Source organism: Meleagris gallopavo, chromosome 5 (assembly GCF_905368555.1).
Source record: "Meleagris gallopavo chromosome 5, MGAL_WU_HG_1.1, whole genome shotgun sequence".
NCBI lineage: Eukaryota > Metazoa > Chordata > Aves > Galliformes > Phasianidae > Meleagris > Meleagris gallopavo.
The window spans coordinates 23801217-23812724 of record NC_139408.1 but is presented as its reverse complement, the minus strand read 5'-3'; the positions used below and the strand labels follow the sequence as shown (position 1 = coordinate 23812724).

The following is an 11508-nucleotide window of genomic DNA, read 5'->3' as shown; positions in this document are numbered from 1 at the left end:
TGCTGGAAATCCCTCTCCATTGCAGCATCATTCCTTCCAACTCAGGACCTGCTCCCAGCCCAGAACTCCCATCTCAGGCCTCTTCTGCCAAATGAATTATTCTCCACGATTCCAGCTGAGCTGTGTGTTGCTCATCTTAGCGTGAAGAGAAAGCAGGCTGTGTGATTTTATGGCTTGGGAGTGTTTTAAAAGGGGTCCTGAAACAGTGAGTCATGGTTACTGTTTGTCTTTCATGGGCCGAGAAGTGCCTGCTCTTAGTCCTGCAATAATAACTATTCAGCGGGGGGGTTAAACTACACAGTGGCTTAATATTTGACCAGGATCATTGCAGCTCTTTGACATACACAGCTTGCAGCAAACCACACAGGAGCCTGCGTCACCAGCCTTGATGTCACCACTGATGGGACCCCAGCACCTCTGGGCGCCTGGCTGCTGTGAGGCATAGATCCAGGCAGGCAGACAAACAAGGAGGACTTGCTGGACTTTGCCCAGCCAAGTGGCACCACGGCTTGCAGTGGCTTCCCGACAGCACGCAGGCTGCTGCAGATGGCTCCACTCTGCTTGGCTTTATCTGGGAACCGCTCCGTGTGTACCTAGTGCTGGAGAGACAGGTTTGCTTGCTTGCTTGTTTTGTCATATTTGCCTCAGGTTAAACCTCCTGGTGTGGTTTACGGGCGAGACCCTGATACAAGTGACGGCACAAAGATGCGGCAAGGGAAGGAGACAGGGAGGGATCTCACAGGCCGTGACTAACAACCCGTCCTGCGGAATGCAACCAGAGAAAGGATGACAGGCTGCTGAGTCCTCAGCAGAGCCTTTCCCACCGCTTCAAGGGCAGCTGTGGGGAGGGCACCACAAAGAGATTATGTTGTTTTTTTGGGGAAGTTTCTGTCTGCGTCCTATGTAGCACTCTGGCTCTTATTTTACTGTTGCTAGTCACCGTAAGGTGTTAAGGGCAGGAGCGCTCGGAAAGGAAGGTGAAATTGTGCTGAAACTAGCTACACCAGAAAGCATCTGCATTCTTGCCATGTCTGTGCTAGGCTTTACAGGGAGATAGGTATGCAAATGATTCCTTTTGTGAAACAAAGAACCTCCCGTGGGCAGGAAGTAGAAGTTTAACATCTCCCGTGTAAGTCCCCAGAGGCATCCTCAGCTGTTCTTGTTGGGCTGTGCGGTTCTCTAGGGCTCCTCCTCCTCCTTCCCCTCTTTCAGCAGCCACAGCCCCTGGATAGCCGCGGACAGGCTATCTGCCAGTGCCTCTGGAGATCGCTGTCCCTCACGTCTGGTGATGGAGATTTCCGAGCAAGTCCCTAGCACCCTTCGAGGGGGTTGTGTCACGACTCACTTCTTGGTGCGAGAACTATACGGAGAGCCTGAAATGCTGTAAGCAGGTTGGGAAGCAAGGAGAATTCCCTTCATCTTTCAGTCACTGCTTCTCTTCCTCCAACTCTACTATTCAAGAGCTTGCACAAAAACACCAATCACACTTTAAGCGCTGTGGGTCTCGTTCTGTAGGGGAACAGCAAAGCAATATGAGAGGTAGAGCAACGAAACAAACGGGTAGATTTTTCAGAGATCCCAATATAATTCATTTGGAATCAAACTGTCGGCTTCACCTAAGCACTGAGGAGTGGGGGTCATTCCCGTGCCTGCCCATGCCCGCAAGAGGATGCAGCATGTCCTTACCTTGTGGTGTCAACCTCATGTTGGTACAGTCACCTCTGCTGCCTTTCCTGGCTTAATTTGTGTTAACTACCATGTTTGTAACCACAGGGAAAGTGATTATTTTCTAAAGCAGGTGAAGAGTGGCTGCTGGATGACTGGAAGGAAAAATGTCCTCTCTGGGCTGGGACTCGAGGGAAAGAGGCCAATCTGCTTCTCCAGAAAGAGGAGCTGGGGCCCTGCTGAATTACTGATGGTGTGTAACAGCCATCGGCTTGCAGAGAAGGAGAAGCACCATCTTCAGTCACTGTGTCCATAGCTGAGGATGGAGGTCATCAGCTCTGAGAGGAATGTAACCAGAGCTCTCATGCCCTGGTGTCACGGCTGTTTGGCACAGCAGTACAAGCACTCAGCTCTCCCTGACCCAGACCCTGGGCCTTCACAGAAGCCTTCCTCTGTAGAATTGAATCCCATTCTGCTCCTTTTGGAGGCAAAACTTCCCTCTTAGGGCAGGCGTGCAGGAAGTGGCTGTGCACCCATGGAGATGCGGCCTTCCTGCAAAGGACCTGCTCTGGCCTTCTCTATATGGGACACCTGGTGCTGTGCACTGGAACTGGCACCATGCCTTCATGGGGTGTTTTCACACATAGTCATTGAGCTTCTTCCTCTTATTTAATGATTGATTCAATTAGCTTATTGCTGGAGGAGCCCTACTTTATCTGTAAACATTTATTTCTGTATCTCCAGCTTCTCGTAACAAAGAATTCATGACTAAGCACATATAATCCAGAGTGGCATAACAAACATCCTGCAAGGCTGCTTGCTTTGGCTTGCAGCTATCCTGAAAGGCCTCTGGCATTCCCCTGTGGCTGACCCAGGTGGCACCAGGGCACCATGCTTATTGCTTTGTTGATGAAGTGCAAGCAACACGGTGAGATTGCCTGTGGCCTTCTCACATGCCTTATCTCAGCCTTAGTTTGCACTTGAGTGAGGTTACAAGTGACAGCGGCCCCAGCTGATTGCAGAGCAGGCATTAGGGCCAGGTGTTCCCCTCTTCTCCACATCCATCTCATGCTTCATAAATATGGCTCAGTCTATTTAGAGTTGGGGAGGAGTAGTAGGGTTGTTGTACAGGACTGGGAGAAGGGGGACAACTTTCTGCTGGAACCTTCAACTGCTGTAGATTTTGGGTTGACCATTTTCCCTGGTCTTAGTGCCATTTCCTCAGAAAAATCTGTCAGCATTTGGGGCACTAGGAATAAGGGGAAAAAGTCAGTCTTTGAACACCAGAGTAGAGCATTTCTGTATGTAGACAACTGATGCCTGTCAAAACATGTTCTTTGGTTCATATTTACGGTGTGGTCAGCCAGCCTATTAACCTCTGAAAAGTCAATAGTTGTAAACATGTAAGAAAGAGGGGTTTTGGAATGTTTTTAACTGTTAACAATCTCTCTTCAGGGAGTATGATCCCAGCCTCTCATGTTATGGATTTTTTCTGGGTGATTTTGGTGTAAATAAGACAGCTTCCAGAGTAAAACTAAAGAGAGAATACAGTCAAGTAGTGAGGAAAAATGAAGAAAGCTTAGTAAATTAATTACCTCACAGCTCCTGAATATAAGCTTTTGGCTGTCTGAAAAGCAGGGAACAAGGATACCATTTTTAGGTGTACTTTATCCTTCCCTGTAATGGTGCTGATGCATGCTTCAGAATCAGAATTTTGTGAAATTTTCTGTAAGAAAATCTTTGGGTTTTGTTCAAACTTAGGGAAAAAGAAGGGCTGGAGTGCTCCATTTTCCTATTGGCTCATGTAGGACTTGCTGTTGGCCAATTGCCACTGTCCCTCTGGGCACAATTACCTGGTTGTGACAAGGGGACCATCCCCCAGAGGATGCCAGTACTGGCCTATCTTCCTTTCCCACACAGCCCATGGGGCTGGAACCACTGATGTGCTTTACGACAGAAGATCTCAGATCAGGTTCAGCCGTTTGATGGGGCAGCGCCTGCAGGTCACGGGAGGGTTCTGGGGACAGGTGGATAAAGGGGTGTGACACAGCATCTGGGGAAACTGGTACCACATAAACAGGTCCAGTCTGATTTCTGCCCCTCTGTACTGCACTGTCCCCTAACATAAGACAGGGCAATAATGTTGCAGACCTTTAACCCTCTTCTAGTAAGAAAGAGATTGTAAACCAAACAATGGTAATAAGCACTCTAGCAGTTTACAGTGCTTCAGCAGATGGGCCTGTTTACCATCTATAACTACCTTTTTATGAGAAGGAGATAATGCTTTATCCATTAACCTGCAGTACTTTGTCACACTACATATAGCTTTTTTTTTTAAATAAGAACACAGATAATTTGTTTTATTGCTGAAGTGCCTTGCTCAGATGACCTCAAATTCAGGTCATCAGGTTTTCTAGACAGAAGTTTTACAGAAAGCTAGAAGAAATGTACAGACTGCAGAAGAGGTTAAATTGGGAGTGCTTATTCTGAGTTTGGCTGGTAACACCACTGACCTAGCATTCCCGTCCTTCTAGAAGGGCGCTCATTGGATTTGCACACACACGTCAGTCACATCTGTAGGAAAAGTAATTCAAAACCTTCTCTTCCCCACCTCCTGCTGCTTCTTGGAGCTGACGTACGTTAAATATTAACAACCTTTGTTCATCGGTTCCCTGCTTCACTTGGCTTATTTTAACAGCAGATGTTATTACACCAAGCCATCTCCCTTCTCTTCCTGCTCATCAACAGCATCCACTGTGAAACCCAAGAGCCTGCTCTGGTAACCCTGCCTACAGCACCTGCCACTACTTCCTGGCATCGCCAATGCTGCCTGCCTTTGACATCCACAAGTGGCTTGTGCTGTGAGCCAGGAGCTGCGGGGAGACACTGGTTACAAGACGGAGGAGAGCAGCCAGGGACAAAGAGGAGGAAGTGGTGAGGATGGCCAGCAACTCCAGTGCATTGCCCCGGGTGACTTTTCAGACTCCAGAGAAACCTGGGGAAGAATCATCACACAGGAAACTGGGCAAGCTAACCATAAAGTACAACCGCAAAGACCTACAGCGTTGGCTAGACCTGGAGGAGTGGATCAATGCCCGGCTGCAGGAGCTGTATCAGTACCCGGTGAGTAGCTGGGGGAAGACAGCTCCTCACTTGTTGAGGGAATGAGATGAGAGGCTGTATGCAGGGATAGAGGTGTGCTTACTTAGCTTACTGGAAATAAATCCTTGCTATCAGTTTTGTTGCTAGCAGTACCTGAGCTAGCTGGGTTTGAGGTACTCAGTGCATCCTTCAACCCTCTGGCCACAGCTTTGTGACTTTACCCTGAGGCACTGAGGATAAAGCTGTATCTGCAGCTGCAGATGCTGGACATGCTACTGGCAGCAGGGGAAGAAAAACAAAACATGTGCTCAAATTACACAACTCCCCAGAGCAGCCTTCCTGGCCTGCATTTTCATTACCACCAGCAACGGTCCAGTCCTACATCATTCTTATGCACCTAAGAGTTGTCAAACCAGGAGACTTGGGAGCAACTAGGGCCAGTGCCTGAATGGTGTAGGATAAGTGATGTTTCTGGAAGCACTTCTCAATGTGGGAACGGGCCTGAGATGAATATACATTTCGACAGACCAGTGTATATGATGAGCCCCTTTGGAGCAGGTTAGACCTTGGCATTCCTTGGAAATTTAGGTATGTAGCCATTTTGGGCTGGACCTGTCTAGCAACATGCTCCTTCCAGCCTTCTTGTCAGAAATGTCTGCTTTTATCACTGAGGTTTATATAGCTTTAAAAGGACTAGAGCCATTTCCTCTATTTCATCCTGTCACTCAATATGGTGCTAACTCTGCTTTTATTTAATTCGGTTTTACTGGAATCTCTCCATTTAACACCATTGTAAAGTTAAATGCAAATACCTCAAGGCTGCTATGAGGGAACCTGCAGATTTCATCTATCCAAGTCCCCCTTTGCGGTGGTTCTAGCCACCACAAAATACCACTGTGCTCTGAGAAGAAACAAATCTCATTTCCATCTTAAAATATGTATACATTTATTTTGTCTTTATTTATGAAACCAACAAAAAGAGAGAATTTGGAGTCTTACTGATGCTCACAACTTGAAGGACTAAACAAAAGGGGCACGGTAGTTCTGAAGAGATGAGCAAGGAGTGTGGCTGCTGCTTTGAGCAACAGGACCTTTGGGTAATGACTGTAGTTTTAAAGTATTAGTTCAGAGAGGGTTTTTTTGAGATAGATACGAGGCATTTCATGGTATCACCAGTAACATAACGCAAGATGTGACTGTGTACTATTCTCACTTGTCTAAATCTACAGATATGCATCTGTAGAGCTGTCAGAAGAACAACTCAGGCTACTTTATTACTTCTGTTTTTATGTGAGTTGACTAACTGGGAGTTGTTCGTTGTTACCAGAGTAGCTCCACAGAGGAGATATATATTTTTTTCCCAGTAGGCACAAGTGGGAAATGCAGCCATGCCCACATGGGAACTGATTGCAAATAGATGCTAGCCTTTGCTAGCACCACTCCAGCACAGTGGTTTTAGCAACTTCCTGGTGTACCAGGTCAAACTAAGACATTCCTGACAAGAACTACATCATGCAATGCTGATCCAAATCAGAGATTGTTAATAGTATACAATAGAAGTTTACATAGTACCTTTTCAAATAAACAATAAATGACTTGTAAGCACCCAGAAGTCCAGCAGGTCCTCCTGCCCTGCTCCATGCACTGCAGCAAGACAATTTAGTTAGCCCTGCTAGCTTGGGCTTCTTTGGATCCATTGATTTCCATTACATCAGCTCCCCATCACTTCCCCTTTGCTCCACCTGCCCTTTGCAGTGCAGTTTGTCTTCCAGAAACCCACGTGACAGCTAGAGTAAATGACTGCAGGGTCAGCTGCCAGCAAGATTAAATCCAACATCATCTCCTGATACAAATAATCTGATTGCTATGCTGTTTACTGCCATGAAGCTTTTCACAACAAAACTAAGATTTGGGAGACAATTTGGTTTTTCAAGACCTTTCCCTGCACTTGGGAGCAGAAACACAGTCTCTGCTTAGACCAGATCAACACCTGTTATCTAAATAGTCATGTGAAAACTACTACTTTTATGAAGAAATGCTGTATAGGTCACAGTACAGTATGTGTAACTGTTATATTCTTAGTTATCAAGTCAGGTGTGTAACAAAGCTGAACTCCTATTGTTTTTCTGCTTCCTCTCTGGCATGGTGTCAGAGACTGATGGGAAACAGTTTCCTTTTTTTCCCATAAATACTGTCTTTATTGTTTAAGGTTTTACGTGCATCTCTATTAGGTGCTGTGCTTACTCTACTGAGTACTGTGGTAAAATATCATTAGCGTCGTGTTGTTAGAGGTTCTTTTTGCAACTACATTGGAAAATGCAGCCTGCCTTACGGTCTTGTAGGGGTATGTGGAGCTAAAATGTGCCTATGGCCAAGTTTACAAGTGGTCCCAAATAACATTCACTTGTACTGAGACTGTAACTCCTACCTCCAAAGCTTGTGGGTCTCTCTTACATTAAAACTATATTCTATCCCCCCATTCCTATTTGAGAAAGCTGACAAATAGTAAGTTACACCTTTCAAAAGCATAGCTGTTTGCTTCTTCACTACTGCAAAAATCTATAGTATAAATACCAACTATGTGAATGTATGTAGTCATAAAGCTTAAAATCTCTTCGTATTTGTAGTACCTCTGTAAGATTAAACCTAATGGACTTCTGTTTGATGAGCAGTTTGCATGCACTCTTTACAGAATTAGGTTGTCCCAAGCTGGATTACACTGCATTGCAGTTAGCAATTGACATTGGATATTCTTAAAAAGGTGTTCCCATCACAGACCGTGATCCCTGAGCAGGGATCAAGTGTTGAGGAGGGAGTGGATGATGAATCAAGATGTGTGGCTGTAGCAGACACCACAGAGGTAAGATACCTCTTGGTAAGAACCTCCTTATTTTGAGATGATTTGTGTCTTGAGGTCAGCTTTGCAGCATGGTTCTCTTGTAATTAGTTCCTTTTCAGATGCTCAGTTCTTCAAAGATGGTCTCTAGAGTTCTTAAAAGTTTGAGGGTTATGAACTATGTTGGTTTTTATTTTCTTTTTAGCTAAGAGAGAAAACAGATGCTGAAGTTACTGGACCAGTAATTGACCTTGAAGATCTCCTGGAAGTCCCTAATGAAGAACAGAAATTAAAACTACAGGTCAGACAGAGGAACTTGGTAACTTCAAGATAGGAAATGCTGGTGTAATACAGTACAGCAATGGTGTTTGGGTTGCAGAAAATGTACATACTATAATGTATGCTGCTTCCCTGTGTCTTGTAGCCAGTCAAGAATAGTAAGATTATATATCCTTTTTGCAGCTGGAGGGAAGGGTCAACTTATGAAATATTAAAATAAGGTCTCTTTGGCTTTCAGGAAATCCTCCATGAGTGCTCCAGCCCAACAGAGGTGAGTCAAGCACCACTGACACACTTATATTATGCTGTGCTTTGAGAGCATGTTTGCTTATATAGACAGTTGTTGAGCAGTGACCCCTTATGTCAGTTTCACACACACTTTTTCCCCCCGTGAACTTTACATGTCTCGATTTTGAGTTAGGGAGTTAAGGAAACATCACTAACTGTCACAGTATTCAAATGAACAGGGCCCAGTATTCTGCTGCACGGCACACACATCAGACAGCAGTTGCCTTCCCCGCACTCTGCAGTGTGTAGAAGAGTCCCCCATCCCTGATTCAGTCACATGCACTGCATGTGAACATTATGCTCACATGTTTTTCATCAATCTAAATGCCTTATCCAGCCTTTCAATTTAGCTGTACAGTGACAAACAAACAGCAAGTGAGAAAGATGCCATTACAGTGCTGTCTTTACAGTGCTGTTACTTGCCCTGGAGAGGGCAAAGTTTGTACTAATCACAGAGAGTCTGAGAATCATTAAGGTTGGAAGAGACCTCTAAGATCATCTAGTCCAACCACTGATCCATTATAGCACTAATAATTACAAATAAACAAATCAAGAGCTAGGAAATAAAAAAAGAATTTGCAGTGTGAGAAATTCCTGGTTTCTGTGAACCAAGAGTGTTTATCTTTAGTATAACATTAAATAAAATAATTTAATATTGTTTACACTCTTTTAATTACTGGAGTGGAAGGCATAAGCTGAACATCAAGAAGTCAAAATAGTTGCTTAGATTTCTGTTTGGAATAACCAGATGACCCAGTTTGGTCCGTAGCGCTTGGCTGTGTCAGCAATTGGTTTTATCTCCATTAACTGCTCAACTACCTGGCCTGCCAGTCCTCAACCCCTACACCAGGTTATCATTAGTCTTATGCGTGTCCTGCTCCACCCCCCTTCTCTGCCAGCCACTTCCGTGTAGAGCTGGCATTGATCCAGCGAGATTTGCAACCCCCTACGTGACGCTTTACAGGTTCAGCAAGGAAGCAACAAGAGGGACAACATGCTTTGCCCTACATTGGGAGGGCAGCAGAAGTGGGCAGGAGGTTATGGTGGCAACAGGAAGCAGGGGAACCTGAGACAACAGCATCTTGAGGTCATCTCAAGGTGGAACAAGCAGACATTGGGAAGAAGGCAGGCTAGCTGCTGCAGAAAAAAAGCAAACATGGCTGCTCCAGAGGGAGCCAGGGAAGGAAAGAAAGAAGGGCTTTTAAACCCCGTTCAGCCATCAAAAGTTATCATTTCCTAAGCTAGAAGATACTTTTGCTTAATGTATGTCAAAATCCTGGTTTCTGCTCAGCCTGAAGAGAAACGTGAATAATGTAAAAGGCATAGTACTCTTTGGGCCAGTGAGAAACAGAATTAACATCCTTCTTCCTACAATTCTTACTGTAGGACTTTATTACGGAATTGCTCAGTCGACTGAAAGGTCTCCGGAGAATCACCAATCCTCAGAAGAGGTTACCTCACCCATAAGGGACATCCAGCTTTGGTCACAAGGAAAAATGCATCTTTCCCATAAAAAAAAAAAAAAAAACAGATCAGCAAGATCACTTCAAAATGCATTTAGGATTTACTGTTATTAAGAAACCTCACTGAGTTTGTGAAATTTGTACCAGTGGCTTGAAGTCTCCTCTCCTTCCAGAGCTACGTGCACAGCAGGAGGCCGAGCTGTATGTTTTCCTGATTCTCAAAGGGCATTTTAACCTGGAGAATGAGACAAGATGTCCTTCCTTTATTTTTTTCTGGGAATTCCCAAGCTGGCTTGGGAGCATCGAATACAATTCTCAGAAGCACATAAAAACTTCCTTCTTTCCATCCATTGCAAGGAAAACAAGGAACTGGATATCACTCCTTCATCAACATGGAAAGTTGGTTACTGTGAAGCTGCACCCTGTTTCAAGTCTGGCTGGGACCCAACTGTGATCGTTTGCCTGTTACTGCCATACCTGTCTCTACAGCATTGCTCATACTTTATAGATCTTATTAAGCCTTTGTTAGCCATGAAGGTTCAACAGAAAATATACAGTAGGATCAAAGGAAAACATCCAAGTGCATCTGGTCAGTACTTACGGGGAAGCTGACAAAATGGCTGCTAAGGCTAGCAGAAGAAAGATGTTTTTCCTCTTTGCAGAATTTAGAACTTGATGATTTAGAAGCATCTTCTACAGGAGTGAGGCCTGGGAATGATTTTTCTCACCATTTAAAAAGACATTCTAAAATACTTATTTTGTATATTAAAACAGAAAATCAGCCATGTGCTGCCTCAAATCGCTCTCTTTTTATACACTATAGAAAACTGAACTGAAAACATACCTGCTCCTAAGCAGCAAGCCTTTCACAGACAGATAGGTCTCACAAATTAGAAATAAAGTAGGATGCAGCCTTGCTGCACAAACTCTTCAGGCTATAACTAATGTGTGGCTGGAAAAATACAGAGGAAACTACATCCAGGCTCTCAGCAAGTGGGTAACTTGACCCGTGTTGCAGGGAACTAAGACATCAAATGGAGGATGACTACTTAAGCACAGCAGTCTCTCACACTATGTCCCTATGCTCTCATGCCTGCCATCCAAACACAAGAGATAAGTTGGTGAGTTGCATCTGAAAGGACTTCTGTGTACCACCATGTACCCAAGGGCAAACACCTTGTTTGGCTTGATATGAGGCCAACAGGACATGCTTGCCCTCCTGAAGTCTCCAATTTGTAAGAAAAACAACAAAAATATACAGTCCAGGTTTGCACCTGCTGTAAGTCTGGCACTGCTCATAGATTCACACCTGCTGACAGTGATGAATCACAGTGCTCAAGAAAGGAAAGCAGCATAGTGCCAAAGAGCTCTGAGCACCATTAACATCACAGACTAGATTCAAACAGAACTTCAGGTGGAGGACCCTGGTGGACAGGCCCCTGAGCTGTGTCCTACACTATAGCTGTTATCTGCTGCAGTGTAAGTTCACAGATGTCCAGATTAATTACATATTCCATAAAGCAGCTTTTATTCTTCTGAGCTGTGACAGCACAAAGACCTGTAGGGCCATTTCTCCAACACAGGAGACAGATTTTTCTCCACGCAGGGAGTTAATTCTGTACCCACTCAATTTGGAGTGATGAAAAGAATGAAAAATTTTTTGCTGTACTTTCAAGGTGGGGAACCCAGGGAAAAAAAAAGCTTTTGGAACTCTGCTTGAGAGAAGTTGTCTTTGTGTGTTCTCTTCCAACAGCAGAAAAATGAGTAAGCTGTAGCCCCTGTGATATGCAGTTTTTCCGCTATATCAAAACATTAATACCGTAGAAGAGTGCACTTCAGGCAAGCACAAAGATATAACAGTACAAAGCAAGATGA

At 44.6% G+C, this 11508-nt stretch overlaps 1 protein-coding gene across 1 annotated transcript; it reads left to right on the top strand.

The window, feature by feature from the left end:
• The first annotated feature begins 345 nt into the window (after positions 1-345).
• PPP1R14D (protein phosphatase 1 regulatory inhibitor subunit 14D) lies at positions 346-10418 on the top strand. The gene is made up of 5 exons (XM_019615544.3): positions 346-611; positions 4414-4788; positions 7809-7904; positions 8121-8153; positions 9557-10418. Exons 2-5 carry the CDS (start codon positions 4606-4608, stop codon positions 9635-9637), a joined length of 393 nt encoding a protein of 130 aa, XP_019471089.2. The 5' UTR covers positions 346-611; positions 4414-4605; the 3' UTR covers positions 9638-10418.
• The last annotated feature ends 1090 nt before the right edge of the window (positions 10419-11508 follow it).